Source organism: Protopterus annectens, chromosome 5.part1, assembly GCF_019279795.1.
Source record: "Protopterus annectens isolate FY-2018-M chromosome 5.part1, PAN1.0, whole genome shotgun sequence".
NCBI lineage: Eukaryota > Metazoa > Chordata > Ceratodontiformes > Protopteridae > Protopterus > Protopterus annectens.
Window position 1 is genome coordinate 335,266,583 of NC_056736.1, and position 21,722 is coordinate 335,288,304.

The window sequence follows — 21,722 nt, forward strand, 5'->3', positions numbered from 1 at the left end:
TTATTCTCAAATAATTTACATATTTGGTAAGTACTGTAAGATTATGCTGCATCACTATGAAGGCAGGCACAACAGCATGTCTGTGTCCATGAGAAGAAATCTATGATGAAGCAATGAAGGGAAGAGCATTGTCTCTTGCAATACTGAAACAAAAGTAACAAACCAATAGAACGAAAAGCACTAACCACAAGCATTGAAAAATATCCCCCCCAAAAAACATTTTTCAGGGGGTCACCAACATGAGAGTGGCTTTGTGATCCCAGCCTCTCACATAAATACACTAACTCCACAGTCAGACAACTGTGAAGTAAATGCAAACAACCCAGGAATCATAAGATGTTCTCACTCCCTATTTGCAGCATCACTTATTAAGGAAGTCTGATACACCAAGAGAAATAGAGATAATTAAACAATTAGATGTGCCCTGGGATATATGGAAGTATTTGGCAATTATTATTGTCTCGTATCTATTGAGCCTATAGACATTCTGTTGGACTATCATGCCCTGAATAAACCAAACTATGGATGCAATGTTTTCTTTTGATTTATTTGATCTATGCACTGAAAACTGATTATCTTGACTTATTCTCTTTCTTATTAACACTGTTAAATATTTCTTTGTTATGGTTGCTAAATGTTCATTACAATGAAGAAACATAAAATACAAAATCATATCTTTGTAACAGGTATTCCTGCACAGAAAAAGGCAACTAAATAGCAGAGCCAGCCAACCTTACCGGATCAATAGCTGAAAGGTCATTAAACGAAAGATCAATCCAAGCCAATTCAGTTGAGTTGTCAAGAAGTTTCTCTATCACCTCTTTAAAGCCTTTTAGGTCCGTCAGTGTATTGTTGTTTAGACGAATTGCCCGGCTATAATATTTACCCTGAGAAGAGACTTTGCACGATCGAAGATTATACCGTGGCTTCTCTAGGAGAATATCTGTGGCATATAAAAATGTTATCAAACTCAAAGTAAAATCTAATTAATTTATTTAGTCAATCACTAAACAAAAATGCATGTTATATAGATTGGCACTATAGTGATGTGTCTACTTTCTATATTTGTATTATAAACCCATCTTAATTTGTTTCAACATATTGAAGCCATTATATATACATGAAAACTAAACTTCTGTTTTTTTATATCATTTTACACATTCATAAAATACCTTAAAAACTACATACACCAGAAGCAGCATGCTTAGATTAGCAGACTGTATTAAATGGTATTATGACTTTGGACAGTTCTTTCACCTATTTCCTACAGAGTGTATATGTTCTAATAAAATATCTTAATTGAAAAACTTTCATTAGCCCCAAACTTGTCATTTTTGGCATTTCTTATATTCTTGGATGCCTTGAATTTTCTTTCTATATGATGCATTTTCTTATTCTTTTTGCTTGTCTAAGAAAAGTGCAAGTATCCAATAATGCCCAGCAATCTGTTTTCATAAAATTGAGAGCAAGGATAGCATTTATTTATTTTTTTAGCCTACTGGTCTACACTAAACCTTAAAACACAATGGAAAACATACAGAACAGTAGGCATGTTTTCACAATAGCATTACATGTGACCTGCGACTCCAGCATCTCCGTTTCCTGAAGAAGTTAATGGAGACCAATATATTGAGGAAGCCCAGGCATCCCAGAGGATGTTCTGCTCTTCTTGTGAAGCAGAACGAGAATTTATAATACAGTTGTGTTACCCATGAAGTATGTGTTGACTGAACTTAGTTAATAAGAATTCCATTGTTATGAAAAGATACAAATAGGATACATACAACAATTAAGTACTCAGAATAAAACTCCTGATGAAGATGACAATGATTGCCAACCATCCTGAACAATATGAATCACACTCCCAGTGTTTCAGATTTCTGCTGAATTGTGAATCAGCATGAAATCATTTACTTTCTGAATAGCCTGTTACGGGTCTGAAATGCTGATGGTGTTTTTATGGAATTATGAAAGGAAATTAATATGTATCTTTTCTGCATGATTCCTGAATGCTCACTGGTTTTCATCTCACATACTGATGTAACATTGAAATGGAGATGCCCATAATGGTTCAGTCCCTGTACTTACCTATTTTTATTCCTTCCACGTGGAATGGGGAATCCAATAAGAAAACAATAATTAACAAGGTACATGCAGTGCTGTGATGCAAAGTAAATTTTTGACTTATGCATATTTTACTTTTATTTAATTTATTTAACATTTGTTTACTGGGAAAGTCCGACTCGGAATGAAGCCAACTTTCAGCGGAGGCCCGGGGAAAAACACTCCAGATGCATGTGTTTGTAACGTGGGAGGAAACCGGAGCACCCGGAGGAAACCCACACAGATGCAGGGAGGACATGCAGACTCCACACAGAAGGCACGCTAGCCAAGAATCAAACCAGAGAACCTCTTGCTGTTAGGCGACAACACTACAGCTGCACCACTGCACCGTCCATGGTACCATCTATATTGAAAAACTGAATTAAAGCAGTCACTATCTGTTGCTCATCCATCTCTATCATAGATGACAAGCAGGTGGGGTATTTTGTTTAGATGCTTTAATACATAGAAACACATCAGGATGGATAGCAGCATCACAAAATATAAACAAACTGGTTAACAGACAGACATTACATACATACAAGCTTACATCTCAACAGCTTACTACAAAATGGCAGATAGACTTGCACATGCTCAGTATTTATACACTTGTGCAAGCCTTTGGATAGCTTCTTAAAGATACATACACACGCATTGATCTATATCCTCACACTTAAAAAGATCGCCCTTGGTAAAAACAACATTAGAGTTAGACATGCATTATTAAAGACATTAGAAATAAACACAATGTTCATGTCCAAGTTGCCATGTATCTGCTACATGGTCTGAAGATATGACCAGATCTCGTAACATAACAATCTGCACTGAATTTAGCAACAGGGACAGTCTTTGTTGAACAACTCATATCAGGAACTTCTAGATTCATCACAGGAATGGGAATATTCTCTGGAACTTCCTCTGGAATTGGAACACTGGACAAATCACGCTGAGATAAAGAGTCTTTCTCACAGGCTATGTGCTGTGGTATAGGCTTGGACACCGGCATCAAATGCACAATCTCGGCTTAGGGCAAATATTCTTCCCGACATCAATCTGATCATAACCTTTGGACATTTGCATCCTTACCACTTCTCCTTCCCATAATGGACTAAGCAGTTTGCTGGTCTTATCATAGCAGGACTTCTAGGTTAAACACTTTTTCAACAGATTGTTTTTTACTGACTTGTTGTTCTTGACACATGGAACCAACAACCAACTACTGATTGGTAATGTGGTTCTGCTTTGTCTCGACAGAAATTTCTGAGCAGGTGAACCCTTATCACAAAGAATGTTTCTGAGCTTCAAGAGATTCAGAAAACATCACTAGTGTCTCATTTTGACTTCTCAAGTAACTGTTTTGCACTCTGAACTGCATGTTCTGCCAAACCATTTGACTGCAGGTACTCAGGGCTACTCGTGACAGGAGTAAAATCCCATTCTACAGCAAATCTTTTGAACTGTTGGCTAGAAAACTGCATGCCATTGTCAGAAATAACTTTGTGTGGACTACCATAGACTGCAAAATGATGCTTCAGCTTAGTAATGACAGTACTAGATGCTAGGGTAACAAGTAGGTCAATCTTGAACCATTTGGAGTAAGAGTCGACTAACACCAAATAATGTTGACCATTCCACTCGAAGATGTCAGTGGCTACTGTCAACCAAGGTAGTTCAGGAATCTGGTTTAGCTCAAGTGGTTCTTTCTGTTGATGTGGCTTAGTACTATTACACACAGAACAAGATGAAAGTACTCTCTGAATGTCTTGTGACATAGAAGACCAAAATACTAGACCTGTCCACTCTGCTTTTGGTAGAACTAGCTCCTGGTTGACCATGATGCATGGTAGTAATATTCTCTTGTTGCAAGGACTTTGGAACAATTACTTTTAGACCTTTCATAATGATACCTTCATCAGACAAAATATAATTTCTGTATGGAAAATAAGGTTGCACTTCTTGAGGTAAACTAGATTGCTTTGATGGCCATCCTTGACTGATAAAGTGGTTCAGCCTCTGTAAAACTGGATCTGTGGCGATGTGATCTCTCAGCTCATCAAGACATGTGGAAGAAAAATTTCTCACCTCCAAGACTTCAAAATCAAGATTCTCATTCTCATGCTATTCTGTGGTGTTTCTGGGTGATCTGGACAATGTATCAGCAAGAAAAGTTTGCCTTTCTTGTAGACAATAGTGAAATTATACATTTGCAATCTCAACATCATGTACTGCAATCTGGCTGGAGTTGAATGCACAGGCTTTCGCAAGATAGTGACTAGAGGTTGGTGGTCTGTTTTGTTCTGGATAGGTCTACCATAAGCATAATCATGGAACTTTAAACATGAAAACACATTTGCCAAAAGCTCTTTCCCGTTCTGTGCATACTGCATTTCAGTTTGGGTAAGAGTTCTCGATGCACAGGCAACAGGTTGACCCTCTTGAAAAATGACTGCACCAAGGCCAAATTTTGAATCATCACATGAAAGAGTAACTGCCTTGTGGACATCATAGTATATGAGAGTTGGTGGGCTAGCAATTCTCTGTTTCAGGACATCAAATGCTCGTTGGTGTTGCTCTAATCAAGACCAGGATACATCTTTATGTGTCAGCTCTCTAAGCGGTGCTGAAAGTTGGCTCAAGTCTGGAATGATCTTGCTTATATAGTTAACCATGCCAAGAAAACATTGCAGGGCTTGAACATTTTTTGAAGCTGGCATCTCAAGAATGGCTATTTGCTTGGTCTGGTCATAGGCGTGAACTAGTAAATACATGACCAACGTAAGTAACCTCTTGTAGCCTGAATTTGCATTTTTGTGGACTGAGCTTAAGATTCACTTGACGTGCCCTTTCCAGAACTTTTCTGAGGTTTCTGTCATGCTCAGTTTCACCATTACCTCCTACTAGTATGTTGTCTACTATAATAGCACAAGGTTACCCATAAAAAGTTGCTCCATTGCACACTGAAAGACTTCACTTGCAGAATTTATTCTAAATGGCATTCTCAAAAATCTGTACTGAAATTAGTGAGCAATGATGATTTCTTGTCAAGCCGAATTTGCCAAAATGAACTCTGCATCTAAGACAGAAAAAACAGTGGCATTTGGCATCAGAGCTGAGACTTCTTCGATTGTACGCATTGGATGATGAGGTCTTTTTAGTGCTTTGTTCAAATCTTGCGGATCAGTACATATTCAATGTCATCTGAGCTTTTCTTATAAACTACCACCATGGAAAATACCCATTCAGTTGGTTCTACAACTGGACAAATCACATCTTGCCACACCATTTTATCTAACTCAGCTTTGACTCTGTTCTGCATGGCTATTGGAACTTTTCGAGCTGGCCTGACAACTGGATCTAATTTCATAGAGTACACAACTGGAAGCTTCCCTAGTTTGTCTTCGAAGAAATCAGCATAGGTAGAAAAAATGTACTGGCCAAAATTACAGTAGTGGTCTTTTAAGCTAACTTGATGGACTTCCTTGTTAAATGAAAGCAGTCCCATTTTCAAACTGTCTCTGTGCCCTAATAATGACTGGACGTGCCTCTTGACCACATAAAATAATAAGTCGTAGCTTCTCCCAGCAGAGTAAAATGAAAGCACTACTGAGCCTTCAGTCTGAATTTCTTCACCTCCATAATCAACAAGTTTCGCACACCTTGCCAAATCAAGCCTTTCACCATGACACACTAGCAAATGTTTTTGCTGACATAACATTGCACTTGGAACCTGTGTTAACTTTCAGCTCTACGGGTTTTCCATTTATCCGAACAGTACAAAATACTTCATTCTTTGCCCTTAAACCTACTGCATTGACAGTTTCATAAAGCACTGACACACTATCAACATAAAGAGTAAGATTGCATATCTCTAATTGATCAACATATTTCTTAAAATGGTCTCTTTTCATAAAAGAATGTGGGCCTTTTGATTTACAAAACCTTTTGAAATAATTCCATTTATTGCATTTGTGGCATTGTTGACCAAAAGCTAAACATTTTTCTCTTTTAGATTCATGACTTCCACCACAATTATGGCAATTGGCAATGAAACTAGGTTGAGGCCCTTGCTTTGAGTTTTCTGACTCACTCTTATGCTTCACTAACACTTAACAAACTCTGGAACTTGCTAGAAAGCTCTGGGGTTTACCAGTGAGTGCTGCAGGGGCTACAGTTGCTGCCATGTGCTTGGGCCTGTTTCTTTTAACCACATGCTGCATACTATCAACATGAGCTTTGTCACTGTGTCTTCTACAGCTATTCTCATTTGTAAGCATATCTGTGCACCCTTCTGTGAGTTCATATATCTGACAAATCTCAATGGCCTTATTCAAAGTTAAATCAGTGTCACGAAGCAAAATCTTTCTCACAACATCTTTAATACCACACACAAGTCTGTCTTTTATCAACTCATTCCTTAAATCACCAAATCTGCATGTTTTAGCCTTATTCCTCAAGTCAGTTATATATGCTGCAAATGTTTTGCCAGACTTTTGATCCCTTGTGTAAACTAAATGCCTTTTCATTGCAACATTTGTCTGGGGAATACACATTTCTCTAAATTTATGTTTTAAGCACTCGGGGTCCTCCCTTGACTCAGCCTGTACAACAATATGATGGTTCCCCCTCTCCTGCATAGACAGCAGGTGCATACACAAATGAACTCTCCCTTTCAATAGCTTCTGACCCAGCTAAATTAAGTAAAATAAATGCCTTTGTATGGTCACCTTTATCAGAAAATGCAGCCTGTATGAAAATGCTGTACTCTTTTTCATTCTCCAGTTCTCTGCAATATTACTGTCAAACACAAGTGCATTGGGTTTTCGAAATCCATCAGCCATGCCCACAAAAGTATGCACAAACACACTGAAAACATGGCCCCTGTAATCATGTATGAACAAACTGTTCTGTGAGCTTGCAATAACATTCAAATGCACAATAAACTCTTCGAAATACTGTACTTTGCAAAATATGCTCTGACATGGCTGTATTTTGCAAAATAACTTTACTGCAGTACTGCACAAACATGGAAACACTTTGTACACTTCTGATAACTTGGATATCTTTAATAAATATGAAAAATACATGTTTAGCAAAAATGCTGTCACTTCCTCTTATTTTATTCATTTTATGCAATTCATACTTTATTTCAAACATTTTCCATAGTAATTTGAATATTTTTATCAATATCAGGCATACTGGTTTATTCGAATAGCATTTAGAGAGTTCTGTATGCCTCGTTTCATATTTTGCGAATAAGAAATAGTGTTGAGCAAGTTTTAATATCTGAAATTCTTTTCTGACCTGTTTTGCGAATTATGCATGCAGTAGGGATGATTCACTCCTCTATATTCCTCCAATGCCAACCAGGTGCCCCTCGGACTTAAGTGGAAGAAACTGGAACTCTTTCTGATAATGAATCAATTTAGCCATACTTCTCCTAACCTCATGACGCTTTAGACATGCCGCTTCTGACACCATGTTGCTCGTCCCTCTCTATCATATATGACAAACGGGTGGGGTATTTCATTTAGATGCTTTAATACATAGAAACACATCAGGATAGATAGCAGCATCATAGAATATAAACAAACTGGTTAATTGACAGACCTTACATAAATACATGCTTACATCTCAACGGCTTACTACAAAATGGCAGTCAGACTTGCAAGTGCTCAGTATTTATACACTTGTGCAAGCCCTTGGATATTTTTTTAAAGATACATACACACACATTGATCTACACTACCCATAAGCTAGCTTTACCTCTACAGCAGCTGGGGATCTTGCCTTCCAGTTCTAAAAGGGCAAGTTGCAGAGGTAAGTTGGCCTTAGTCAGTAGGAAGTTATGTGACAGTGCTAGGCAGGGGAAGGATCAATTAAAGTTCATATGAAAAGGAAATGAAAATTATATGTACAGATGTGTGTCCAAACAGCCAAGAATCAAAACACACTGCTGCTTAAATGACTTGTATCGCAGTCAGTGTTCTTATTCTACAGGGGTGGGGATGATAGTGTTGCATAGCCTTGGCAGTGAACATTATTCTAAAGGGGTAGAAATATATTCTGGTGCACAATAATATCTGTGGTGAGAAGAATAATATTTCTTCTGAGGATTCAGTGTGCAAGTGAGACTGTTAAAACAATGCTAACATCATAAAAAGAATGGCAGCAATAAGGTAAAAAAATTGGAGAGAAAGTGCCCACTATCCCCATTTAAAACAAGTAGAGCCTGAACAGGGTATATGTTTAAAAACAGGATATGTTTCTGCATAGATGATGTGTAACAGGCTGAAATTTGAAAAGGACTATAAAAAACATTTAAGGCATTTTCCATGGCCTAAGTATATATTGCTTAGTCCTGTCCATTTCTTTTATCTGCATATCACAGTCCATCTTATGAACATCTATATAGGTTCATAGGTTCATACTAGGCTATCTGCCCTAGGGCATTTATAAGCCTAGCCAGAGTGTGTGTGGCTTTCACCACCCCTTAGGATGAGAATACTATACCCATTAGTTTGCTGTGCCTCTGTCCAGCAGTGATACAGAGATGATTCCCGGGGTAAACCTACGATCTCCCATCCACTCGTCAAGATTTCTCTTGAACAGAGTCAGTGAGGGGCTCTGCCTCACATGGACTGGGATTCTGTTCCATAGTGTAGGGAGTCTCTGGGTGATTAATCTGTCCCTCCAGCACGTCCTATTTATATCCGTGTTGAGGTTTAAGTCTCTTGCTCTCGTGTTTCTGGTGGATTTGGATTTTTTGAGGTGGAGCATGTCCATTAATTCTGGGTTGGACATGGCCTTGTATGTCAGGCACAGATCACCTCTGAGCAGGCGGTATGCGACTGAATAGAGCTGGAGTTTCTTCAGTCGGGCATCGTATGACATATGTTTGAGCCCCTTTATCCTTTTGGTGAGGAACTTTTGGGGTCTTTCCAACTGCTGCAGGTGTCGGGTAAGGTACATTCCGAATGGGGCGTTGTACTCAATCATTGGTCTGATAAGTGAAGAGTACAGGGGTACAATGACCTCTCCTGATCTGGATGTGAATCCCTTCATGATCAGGTGGGCAATGTAGAAGGTCTTCCTAACCACTTTGGCAATGTGAGTGTCAAAAGAGGTTTCTGTCAACTTGGGTCCCCAGGTCCCTGATAACTTCTTCCATGTTTAATGGATTACCACCTATGTGGTAATTAGGGGTTACATTGTTTTTCCCAAAGGGTATGACTATACATTTTTTGGCATTTAGCTTAAGGCCATGTCTCTGGCACCAGTTATCCATTTCTATGAGACCTTTCTGGAGGATGTCTGTGTCTGATGGAGTGTCAATTATGGTGCCCAGTTTGCAGTCATCTGCAAATTTTGTCAGCCACAATCCCCCTATGTTTGCCTGCACTTCAGAAAAATAAATGCCGAACAAGAGGGGGCCCAGGACTGAGCCCTGTGGGACACCGCTCGTGACCGGCTTAGAGTCTGACATGGCACCAGCAACTCTAACCCTGTGTGTTCTGCCCTTGAGCCAGTTTGCAACCCATCTTGTGACATATGGGTTTACATCTAAGCTGGTGAGCTTTTCTATGATGCCCGAGTGGGGTATTGTGTCAACGCTTTTGCTAGGTCAAGGTAGGCTGTGTGAACTGCCTTACCCTCATCAATGGCCTTAGTGACTGTTTCAAAAAAGTCGACCAAGTTCAAGAGGCAGGATCTGCCCTTGACAAAGCCAAATTGGGTAGGATCCAGTGTCTGTAGGTCCCCAATGTCTTTATTTATGAGTTCCATTATGATCCTCTCCATAGCTTTGCAGACAAGGCTCGTCAAGCTTATGGGCGGTAATTTCCAGGGTCCGTAGAAGCACCGCCTTTGTGGAGTGGGACCACAGTTGCTGTACGCCATTCTTTGGGTACGTATCCTGTAGTAAGGCTAAGATTAAACAGCAGCCTTATGTGTGGGTTTAGTTCCTCATTGAGTTCATGTAGCACACAGCCGGGGACACCGTCCGGTCCCATTGATGCTGTGTTTTTGCTTTAGAGAGCAGCTCTCACCTGGGAATTTGAGATGTTTGGGAGGTTAGACTCTGGTGGGATAAATTTTTCTCTTTTTGGGGGGGGGGGGAGAATTTGCACTGAACCTGTCTGCCAGTATGTTGGCAATGTCTGTGGGTTCAGTGATTTTTTATCATTTTGGACTAATTCTGAGCATATCTGGGAGTTTCCACCCAGGTTTCTAACATAGCTAAAGAAGGCTTTATGATTGTCTTTTGTGTCATTAGCGATTTTTCTCTCAAAGTTGGCCTTGGATGATTTTATGAGTGATCGTAGTTTTTGCTAGTATTGATCAGAGATGCCTTCCCATTTAGGGATTTTGCTCTGTCATGTAGTAGCTTTCTCCTCTTGTTGTAGAGTTTGTTTATGGCTGGAGTCCACCAGACCGGGCCTACCTTTGGTGGAAAGGGTCTTGATTTTATTAGGGATTGCTTGATCCATACATTCCTGGAGGTGCTCGTAGAAGGCATTTGTAAGGGTTTCAGCAGCGTGGGTTGTGGTTTCCACTGGCTCGGGGCCTTGAAGGATACCACTCCAGTCTTAAGAAGTGTGAAGTTTGCTTTTGAGAAGTTCTTCACTGTGGTCTTTTTGCTGGGGTGGGGGCGGGATGTGGATCTCCAGTGAGATTAATTTATGGTCTGATCTCACCATTGAGGGATATACTTCCGGTGTGGAGCATTTTGTCCCCATGTTTGTGATGATCAGGTCTAGTATATTTTCTCCTCTTGTGGGAATGGTGACTAGTTGTTCTATAGCATTTGAGTTTATGAACTCAAGGAACCTTTGGGCTAGGGTGTTGGGGCTTGAGTAATGTTCCCAGTCTATGTTTGGGTAGTTGAAGTCACCCAATATGATGGTGTTTGGAGAGACATTCATACTCTCCAGTGTCTTCAGGAAGGCTGTGTGGGTTTCCTGGGTTTGAGAAGGTGGTCTGTAGCATGTTACAAACTGTAGGGCAGTTTTACCTATGGTTAATTGCACCTGGATAGTCTCCGATGCTTCGTGCGTTGCCACTAACCTGGAGGTGTGGGTATCCTTTATGAATATGGATACTCCCCCTCCTTTTGTGGTTCAGTCTGGATTTTGGGGCGGGCATGATATGAGGTATAACCTGATAGTGCTGGGGTGCTCTCAGGAGCCTTGAACCAGGTTTCAGTCACAGCACAGACATCGATGTTCTCCATACTGAGGAGGGCTTCGAGGGCATGCATCTTGAGGTTTAGACTTCTGGCATTGAGCAGTATTACCCTTAGTTTTTCTCCATTTTTGTTTTCTAGGGCGGTAGGTTTATCATTTGAGCCTTGCCTAAAAAGGCACTATGGGGGTGGCAAGAGCCTTTGCCAATATCCGGAAGCCCAAGGGTGACAGGTGCAAGCCGTCCCTTGCGAAGCAGCGTGGCTTGTCAAGCATGTCATCCCAGGCAGACAGACATTGGATCCCCTTAGAATGACACCAGTAATTAAGCCAATTATTAAAGCTGATCATTTTGTCTCTGTATTGTGGCATCATTCTTGGTGAGGGTAGGATACTGCTCAGGGTCATACCGACCTGGGCTACATAATCTGAGAGCTCCTCTATGTCTCTTTTCATGTAGTCCAGGGAGGTACGTCTCAGGTCGTTCACACTGGCATGGACAATGACTGAGTCATACTTGTACTTGCTGTGGAGTGACCTGAGTGCTTGTGTTATGTGGCGGATTCTAGCGCCTGACAGGCAGCTTACTGTGATCTTTTCCTTGTTCAGTCTGGTGAGTGGGACGTCAGTGTGTCTGACTATGGAGTCACCTATAACAAGTGTGTCTGGCATTGATATCTACGTAAAAACTACAATCTAAATCCTGGGATGTCTTGTGACTGCATTTAACAGGCATTGTACTTACCTTTGGTGAGCTATAGTACCACAGCAAAATATATAGTTCCCTAATGGCTGTAGTTAAGAAAGTATAGTAGCAGCTATTTATATATTAAGTGACTGTAACTTCTGAAGTTTTGGACACCTTCAAACAGCACAGTAACAAGCTCTGCAGCTAGTGGCAATGATACATTTTATAAACTAGCTAGCACAGTACTAAACAGCACAACAGCTGCCACTCACAGCATCTGGTGTGCCTTTCACACTTCACATTCTCATCACAGTCAAGGTAAATAACATAGCAGATTTATTAATTAAAAAGTTAAGAGGCTGACTAGCCCTTGAGTGACAGAATGACGGTGTTCTGGGATTATAAAGCTGCAATCTAGGTAAGAAACTCCCTTAAATATTTTACAACTGGTCCTGATGGGCATTCCCCACAGCTAACAGTCTTTATCTACCTCTTTCTCTCTCCATTGGGTAGAAATAACCCACAGCTACTACTTGTCCTTTACAGGAGGGATACTATATAGATTAATTTCCATCCCTTGGGAAAGGGCATCTCACAGCAGCTCTCCATATCTTGGGGAGAGGTGTACCACAGCTACTAAACGGGAGGTATCACACACAATTAGCTCCTGTCTGTTGGGGAAAGGTATTCAAGGTACTGTCAAAAATACTCTCCACCCCTTAAGGAAATGTACCCCAAAACTATTATCCATGTTTTTTTTCAAATAGCTTCCACAACTACTGTCTTTCTATTGAGGAAGGACTTCACAACTACTCTTCATGCCCTGGTGAAGAACATGCCACAACTACTCTACATCCTTTGGGGTTATATAGCCCTAAACTACTTTCTGTTCTTTGGTGAAGAAGCTGCTCTCCATCATAGAAGGAGGAATATTACATAATGATTTGGGATCCCACAACCATTCTCTAAGCCACAGAAAATTACATTACAAAATTATTCTTCATTCCTTGGGGATGGGCATCACTGGGTACTCTCCATCATTTAAGAAAGGATGTCATACAACTGATCTCCATTCTTTGCAGAAGGGCATCACATCAACTCCCTATGCTTCTGTGATGAGCATCGACTACTGTCTTTCATTTGGAAAATGGCTCCCCAAAAACTATTCTCTAACTCATGTTTCACCACAAACTTATGCTGAATCACTGCAAAAACTTTTTATTTTGAACATATATCAGAATATGTCTTACCTTACTGTGGAAATTTCTCATGCATAACTGTACTCCTGAAAAACGTGTACTCCTGAAAAACCCTTTGTGAACTCTAGCAATGAACAAGATAACTTGTAAGTAAGTTTATGCATTCTTTGTTAAGACTTGAACAATTTCACTTTTATGTAATATTGTCAACTCTTTGCCTTGAAATGAAAATGTGACTTGGATGCAGGGTCTAATTTTGTGTTATAAAATAAACTATGTTACTTCTATGTAATTTTGTACAATATGCACTTGAGTTGTAGTTGGAAAGGGTCCAAGACCAGTCAAATTACCCACTTAAAGCACAAATAAATAAATAAATAACGTCTCACAAATACTCCCCCTCTTTTGGGGAAGGACATCCCACAACTCTAAGTGCCTCTCCTGTGGTGTTACTCCACAAGTACACTCTATTTATTTATTTGCACAGGGAGGGTACAGCACCACTCTATTTCACTGGAAGACGTATCCCACAGCTGCTCAACATTACTTGGGAATGTCCTTCCAATAATTACTGTCCATCTCTTAGGGAGGAAATCCCACATTTACATGCCATTCTTTGAGAAAGAACATCCCACAGTTGGTTTAGAGGATTAAAGAACTGTTAATGAGCTGTTCCCTGTAGTCTAGTGGTGCAAGGTTTGATTTCCTCAGCCTACAGTGCCTAACTGAGTGACTCTAACTTAACCACACACCACTCCTGGGCTAAGTCTGCAAAAGGTCCGTGGAGATCAGCGCTCTACCCTGGTACACAAAGTGCAAAATAAAAAATAAACTAATGTCCTTTAGGGAGGAAGAGTTCACAATTACACATATTCTTAGCTGTGGAAAATACCACAACTAAAAATGAGGTGTGTCTTACAATTACTGTCTGCCCTTTGACAAATAAAATCTGACTACTGTCTGTTTTCTGGAAAGGAACATCCCAAAACCACTGTCCATCCCTTGAAAAGAAACATCCCACCATTGTATTCTTTCTTCTGGAAAGGGACATCCAATAATTGTTTGACTGCTCTTTGGCATATGAAGAGGAATCTATATATATTTTTTGTTTTATTTTACTTGAAACTGACCTGAAACACTAGGGCCTCATTTCAGTCACCATTTTATTATAATAAAATTAACAATAGAATAAGGCAAGCAACAAAAAATATATCACTTTTTTAGCAGCAAAATTAAATGAAACTAGCAAAGTACCATAATACTCTCACATATACTTCCACTGCTGAATATTTCAAAATCAGGTAGGTTCCTCTTCAGTTAAGGATTTAAGCCTCATTTTAAAAGCCATAGCAACTAGCAGTTCCCTAGTGTGATAGGAATGGAGTTCCTGAGTCTGAGACCCAGAATGAAGAAAGTTTTAGATGTGCAGGCTAACAAGTGTTTTGGAATAGTCAGGGAGTACAAAACATAAAAAAAGCTGGTTTTAATGTTAACTTGTACAAAACACCTCTTGGGACTGTGACCTTATCATGCTGAAAGCTTTGTGTGCTCTTGAGATCATCAGAATTATACTTCTTGGAGCTTTATGCTCCTGGGAAGGTCATTCTTGGCAAATTGGTCTGGGAATGGGATAAACAATGATCCTGAATACCCCCATGATAAACCAGTTAAAGTATCTGGAAATTTCCTCTAGAACAGGAATACCAGTACACCCTTGACCCAGATCTAGGAGTACTATTTATTGGCAAGTGTCTTGTGGCTTGATGACCCATGCAACCTAGGCAGTTTAGTACAAAATACACTGCATGTGCTGCTGTGTGAACTCTTCTGCCACAAGGCAAAGAGTGTGGGTCAGATATGATGCCAATTAAGTGGCAGGCAGGACTGGAGTAGATGAAGAAGGGCTAGACCCTGGCAGTGAAAACTGTATTTTAAACATCAAATTTCATCTCTTTGCTGAGAAAAGGTTTTGAGATTATGAGGGAGGTTTAAAACTACCAGCTAGATTTAGATGGTCTCACTTTGGCACACAGCAATGGTCATGGACATATGTGTCTTCAGGCATGGTCTCTCTCTCTCTCTCTCTCTCTCTTATACTCTGAAGGTAACCTTCAGAAGAGGATCCAGGCAGTTGTGGGGATACTTACAAGCCCCTGGATGTGTGCTGTTCAGTTAGAAATTGTTCCAGCAAGTGACAGTGTTGCTTCAATATGAAAGCAAGTTGCACAAACAAAAACTGTCTGCTTTCCCATATACATCAAACAGCTATTCATAGTATTTAGACTTCTTGGAGAGTGTGGATACAGTGCTCAAAACAGTACTACCTACGGATTCAGTAGATCCCTTAGTAGACTTCAATACTCACATGAGGAATAATGGAGATACATGGAGGGGCATTACTGGGAAGAACAGCTTGCCTAATCCAAACTTAAGAGGTGAACTGTTGCTGGACTTCCACATTAATCATGGACTGTGCATAATAAGTACCATGTCCAAATACAATATATGCATGATGGTACTTGGTACCACAGCATCTTGGACCAAAAATCAATGGTTAAGATGAAAGATGTGTCATTAGACATGAGGCTGTACTTTTTGGACACTCAAGTTCATTAACTTAGCTAGGGTGGGAAAAAGGGGCCAATACCCCAGGTGCAAAGTGTTAGAGGCCCGATCAGCTTATCCCGATTGCTCTTTAGTGCATACTGGCTTTTAAAAGTCATTACTGCATTTACAGTCACACCTTAACAATATTGCTCTCTCTGTGTGGGTCTAAACTGCAGCAACTGCTTGCTACATTTTAGCAAGCAGTTTGGTACAGTTTTAACGTAAACAAAAAAAGATTTTTTTTTTTATATAAGTATAAAGCTTAAGTGCTGTAGCACACTGTGCTGGGGTATAGCAGTTTGCTACAGTTTAAAATATATATTTTTTTGTTAAGTATAATCTGAGGAAGGAGAGTCCGGGCAGAATGCAGCAATGGGACCTGACTGGCTCCTGCATTTCAAGAGCCACGAGTACCTGACCACTGATTTTTTTTTTGCTCTTCCAATAAAAACCTGGGGCAGGTAGGATGTGGCATCTATCTGTCTGGCCAACTGGTTTGTGTGTCAGTGTAGGAAGCAGAGCAGACCTATTGTTTTCCTCTTCAATTGAAAAGCTGCAGCAGGAGGGCATGAATCTGGTTACGAGCCTTGCTGCTGTGCCAGTAAGAGGAATGGATCGTTTTTTTTTTTTTTTTGCTCTTCACACTTGAAGGGCTGAGGCATGGAATGGACACTAGCTTATGGGGCCAGTACAAGTTACTAGTTGAATGAGCTATGCCTCTGTTCAGGTCTGAGTTGTTTTGCTGTCACGTGATCATCATTTAGTGGTGAGATGGGTCAGAAGGTTGGGACAACATCTCAACAGACCCAGGAAACCCAAACATGTAGCCAGTGTCCTAGAAAGCCTATCTAATACTTTTGTGTGGAATGAGTTCAACTCTCGCCTCCAGAAAAAGATTTTCCCATGTATCTGGGAAAATCAGTAAAATAATGGTATGACTGAAACCTGTTTAAGACCTCAAAAACTGAGATAACAGCAAGAAGCTTTGGCCAAAATGTGTTTGGTACTTGTCAGATAGTAACACCGAGACCATCTCGTACACACTGGTCATGAAAAAACCTATCAAGTTAAAGAAAAAAGCCTTCAGTGCAGTAGCTCAGAATGATAAGGACAGACAACAGCAGCAGTAGTAGTCACTGAAGTAAAAGCAAAGGTGTGGGATGAGTTTTGTAAGACCACACAAAAAATAACTTCAGGATGGTCTCAAAGCATCTGAAAAGTAATTTGACAACTCAAGAAGGCGAGGAAAGATATTGCCCAGACTGTTCTTAACAAGAGTAGAGAAATGTTGACCTTAAATAGGGATATTGTTGAGAGGGGAAAGGAACACATTAAGAAACTTCTGAATCCAATGAACATGTTCTCATCTGTGCCAGAAGCAGGTAAAATAACTGTACCTATTTTTGGTAAATGAGGCCATTGCAAAAACTAAACAATTCCAATGTGGCAAGGTTGTGAGAGTAGAGGAGTTCTGTCTGGAAATGCTGAATTTTCTGGACACTGCTATAGTGTCATAAATAAACGAAAGATATGTACTGTACTTACCATAACGATAGACCGGTGTTGTCTTCTTTCTGTCTGGTTCAACATATGGGTTGTCAAATCTTCGATGCCTTATACCAAAGCTCTGAGTCCTCCCCATCCACATTTCCCCTCTCCTGTCTGAATTACCTTGGATTGAGTTTGCTTGAATGACTAAAAATGGTGGCGCACTACGTAGGAAAGGATAAAGAGGAAAATATATCAAACACTATATAATGTAAGAGTTAGAAAGAAGTCACACAGGGTCCATAAGAGGTCTGGTGATGCCTAGAAGGAAACAATGACAATTTGGCAGGGGGAAGGAGGGAGGAGAGTTGAACCAGTGAAAAGAAGACAACACGGATCTAGAATTATGGTAAGTACATAACTTTCGTATCTGATGTTTCTTTTTTCATCTGATTCAACATGTTGGACAGATTCCCAAGCTATCCGATGGGGACCTGGGTGGTCTCACAGAAGGATATTCCTGAGTATGGCAGAACCAAAAGATGTGTGAATTCTAGACTGCGCATCTAACTTGTAGGGAGATAAAAAGGTATGAGTTGAAGACCAAGTTGCTGCAGTGCTTATGTCACTGATAGCTTGTCTTTCTACAAATACTATTGAAGTAGCCATTGCTCTGGTAGAATGCACCTTAGGGTTTGATTGTAAAGACATGCCTTGTGAATCATAGAGAAATGAAATGCAATTTGCTAATCATTTTGATAGGGTTACCTACCTTAGATACTGATTGTTCAAGCTTGTTCCTGGAGAAGGATATAAACAGATGACATGCTTTCTAACATTCTTAGTACAATGGCGGTAGAATCTGAATTGTCTGTGGACATCTAAGGTATGTAAAGTTTGTTCTCCTTTGTTGGTAAAATTTGGAAAGAAAACTGGTAAATCGATTTGTTGGTTCAAGTTAGATTCTAAAGCTACTTTAGGAAGAAATGAAGGGTTTGTGCTCAATGACATTCTGTCTTTAAGAAAAATAAGGAAAGAAGATTTGCAAGAGAGTCTCTGTAATTCTGACACATGTTATGCAGATGTAATGGCAACCATAAAAAGAAGTTATGTTCTTACCATAACATCCCATCTGTGTTGTTCACCTTCATTCATTCATTACTGATGTAAGTCGGTTGCGCCCTCGGAACCGAGTCGGCCTTATAACAAGCTCGTGCCAGCCAAAAATCTCTTGAGCTAAGCTTTCCCCATAGTGTTCCTCTACCTGTTACCTCAGATCGAATTTGCCCATGATAAAGAAAGCAGAGAGTTTTTCTGAGCAGAAACCCTAATGTGGGATTAGGACCAAATCCGCTCCTCCAGGACCCCCTAGGGGGAGGAAGAAGGGTGGGACATAATGAATGAATGAAGATGAACAACACATATGGAACGTTATAGTAAGAACACAATTTCTTTATCTGATGTTGTTAATCTTCATTCATTCCTTACTGATGGGACAGAGTCCCTAGCTACTTTATGTCCTGGGAGGCCCTTTTGAAAGGATACTCTTGAGTACCACTGAACCAAAGGATGCTCTCCCCCTGGAGAACCAAATCCAATTTGTAATGAGTGATAAAGGTATGAGGAGTAGACCAAGCTGAAGCTGCACAGATATCATCCATTGAAGCCTTTGAATGAAAAGCAACAGAAGTCGCCACTGATCTGGTGGAATGTGCTTTGACCTTGCTCGGCAGAGGAATTGTATTACGTTGGTAAACCAAGAAAATGCAGTTTATCAACCACTTAGATAAGGTCACTTTAGAGACAGAGTTTCCCCAATTTCAGGCTAGAACAGGAAACAAATAACTGGTCTGTTTTACGTACTGACTTAGTTCTGTCTAGATAAAAACGTAATTGTCTGTGTACACCCAGCAAATGAAGACAGTATGCTCCTTTATTTGACTAGTTAGGAAAAAAGACTGGTAGGTCAATTGTCTGGTTAATTGTCAATTCTGAAATAATTTTAGGCAGAAAGGAAGGGTTAGTCCGGAGTGACACTCTGTTCTTATGAAAGACCATGTAAAGGCATTTTATGCACAAGGCCTGAAGCTCGGAGATGCATCTTGTTGATGTGATGGCTACTAAAAATAATGATTTCCAGGATAAGAACTTTAAATCGCAAGTTGTAGCAGGTTCGAAAGGGGATTGTGTCAGGGATTGCAGTACTAGTGTTAAACTCCAAGGCTCAATCGGTTCTTTGAAGGGTGCTCTGATATGTGAGATCCCTTTCAAAAATGTTTTGCAGAGACGATGGGAGATTAATGATGAGTCTTGGGGTTCATTATGGAAGTTAGAGATAGCAGCCAAATGTACTCAAATGGTGGAGGCTGCTGCTCCTAAATGAAGAAGACCTGACAGATAATCCAAAACCACACTAACAGGAGCTGAGCAAGGGTCTAGTTCTCTTTGTCGGGACCAAATAAGGACTCTCTTCCATTTGCTGAGATAGATTTTCCTGGTGGATGGTTTATGTGAAGCCAAAAGGATATCACATACTGGGGAGGTAAGGTTATTCTGCCTGGTGATTACCGGAAGTGGAGAAACCAAGCTCTCAGCTTGAGACTGGAAAAGTTTGAGTGAGTCAACCCATGCAGGTGCAAGATCAACTCTGGAGTTGGATCCGGAATCCAAGGTTGGTATACTAGGTGAGGCCAAAGGAAGGGAAACTAAATCTGTCGTGGCCAGTAAGGAGCAATGAGGATTACTCTGCTTCTCAGCTGAAGGGTCTTCTTTAGAAACTGGGGAATCGGGAAAGGGAAGGAAAGCATACAGAAGTCCCATGGGCCAACTGCTTATCAGAGCATCCCTCAGGGATTCCCCCAGTGGGGGGATTAGGGCAAAGTAGCTGCTGCATTTGTGATTTGCTGAGGAGACAAATAGATCACACCAGGGCTAGCCCCAGCGGCTGAAGATCTTCGCCGCCATGACTGGATTGAGGGACCACTCGTGAGGCAGTAGGATACATCTGCTCAGCTTGTCTGCAATCACATTGGAAATCCTAGGAATATGCATTGCAATCAGAAAGCGGCTGGAAGCTATCACCCATTGCCAAATTCCCATGGCCTCTTGACACAACGGGTAGGACTTGGTTCCTCCTTGTTTGTTGATGTACCAGACTACTGACATATTGTTGGACTGTATAGCAATTGTTCCCAATGGGAAGAGAGACTGAAATGCTTGCAACGCCAGAAGCACTGCTCTCAATTCTAGAACACTGATATGCAGATTGGCCTCATGTCTGACCATGTGCCTTGGACCGTCTTTCCCTGGAAAAGCCCCCCCCCCACCCTACCAGGGAAGCATCCGTGGTCAATGTGGTCCTGGGATGCGACAGGGAGAAAGGGCAACTCCACAAGTCCTCCTCTGGTGTCATCCACCAAATCAAATCTTGTTTGCATCGTTTTGTTATGCGGATTTGAATGGACATAGGATGATGTGAGTGATACCACTGCATCAGTAGGAGCCACTGGAGAAGCCTCATGTGTAGTCTTGCTAGAGGAACTATTGTAATTGATGCTGCCATTGAGCCCAGAAGTTGAAGGACTGCCTCAGCTGGGACTTGGTTTTGACAGAGTATCACCCGAAGTTGGGACCTTATCCTTTCCAGTATATGATCTGGGTGGGAGACCAGGCAAGACTGGGTATTGAAAGTTGCTCTTATAAATTCCAAGGTTTGAGAAGGAGTTAGGTTGCATTTCTCCCAGTTTATAGAGATTCCTAAGAATTCTGCCAGTGTGAGAGTGTAGTTTAGGGCTATCAACAGTAGACGCTTGGTGGAGGTGGTAAGGAGCCAATCATCTAAGTATGGAATCACCCAGAATCCTTGATGTCTCAAGTGAGCTGTTACCAAAGCCATGCATTTGGTGAACACTCTGGGGGCTGTAGAGAGTCCAAAGGACAGTGCATGGAATTGGTAGTGATTGGCTCCCAGCCGGAAGCGAGGGAATCTTCTGGAGCACTTGTCCATTTTGAAATGGTAATACGCATCCTGAAGATCCATTGAGTACATCCAATCATCTTTCTCTAGAAACAGGAGAATAGACTGAACCGTGACCATCCGGAATTTTTCCTGGTTGACAAATTTGTTCAGAATGCTGAGATCCAAAATTGGTCTCCAGTCCCCTGTCTTTTTTGGCACTAAAAAGAATCTTGAGTAGAATCTGGAGCCTATTTGGTCTGGTGGGACTGCTTGGATGACTTTTTTTTGAGACAGCTTTCTTATCTCTTGAGCTGCTGCTTCCGTTTTACTGGGTGGAATGTCAGGAACTTGTCTTGATTACTTTGCGTAAATGTTGAATGGTATGTGGTAACCTCTGGCTATGAGCTTCTGCACCCAATAATCTGTGGTTATTGTTTGCCAGGCAGAGTGGTGCAGAGGGAAATGTCCCCAGGCTGCTTCCAAAGGAAAGCAATCGGGCC

General features: G+C 40.8%; 1 protein-coding gene across 1 annotated transcript in view; it reads right to left on the bottom strand.

The window, feature by feature from the left end:
* Window positions 1–21,722, bottom strand: part of LRRC51 (leucine rich repeat containing 51) — a 369,001-nt gene that overhangs the window by 92,789 nt on the left and 254,490 nt on the right. Inside the window, exon 3 of the mRNA XM_044073019.1 lies at window positions 738–943. Coding sequence (XP_043928954.1) covers window positions 738–943 — 206 coding nt within the window. The remainder of the gene's footprint in view (window positions 1–737; window positions 944–21,722) is intronic.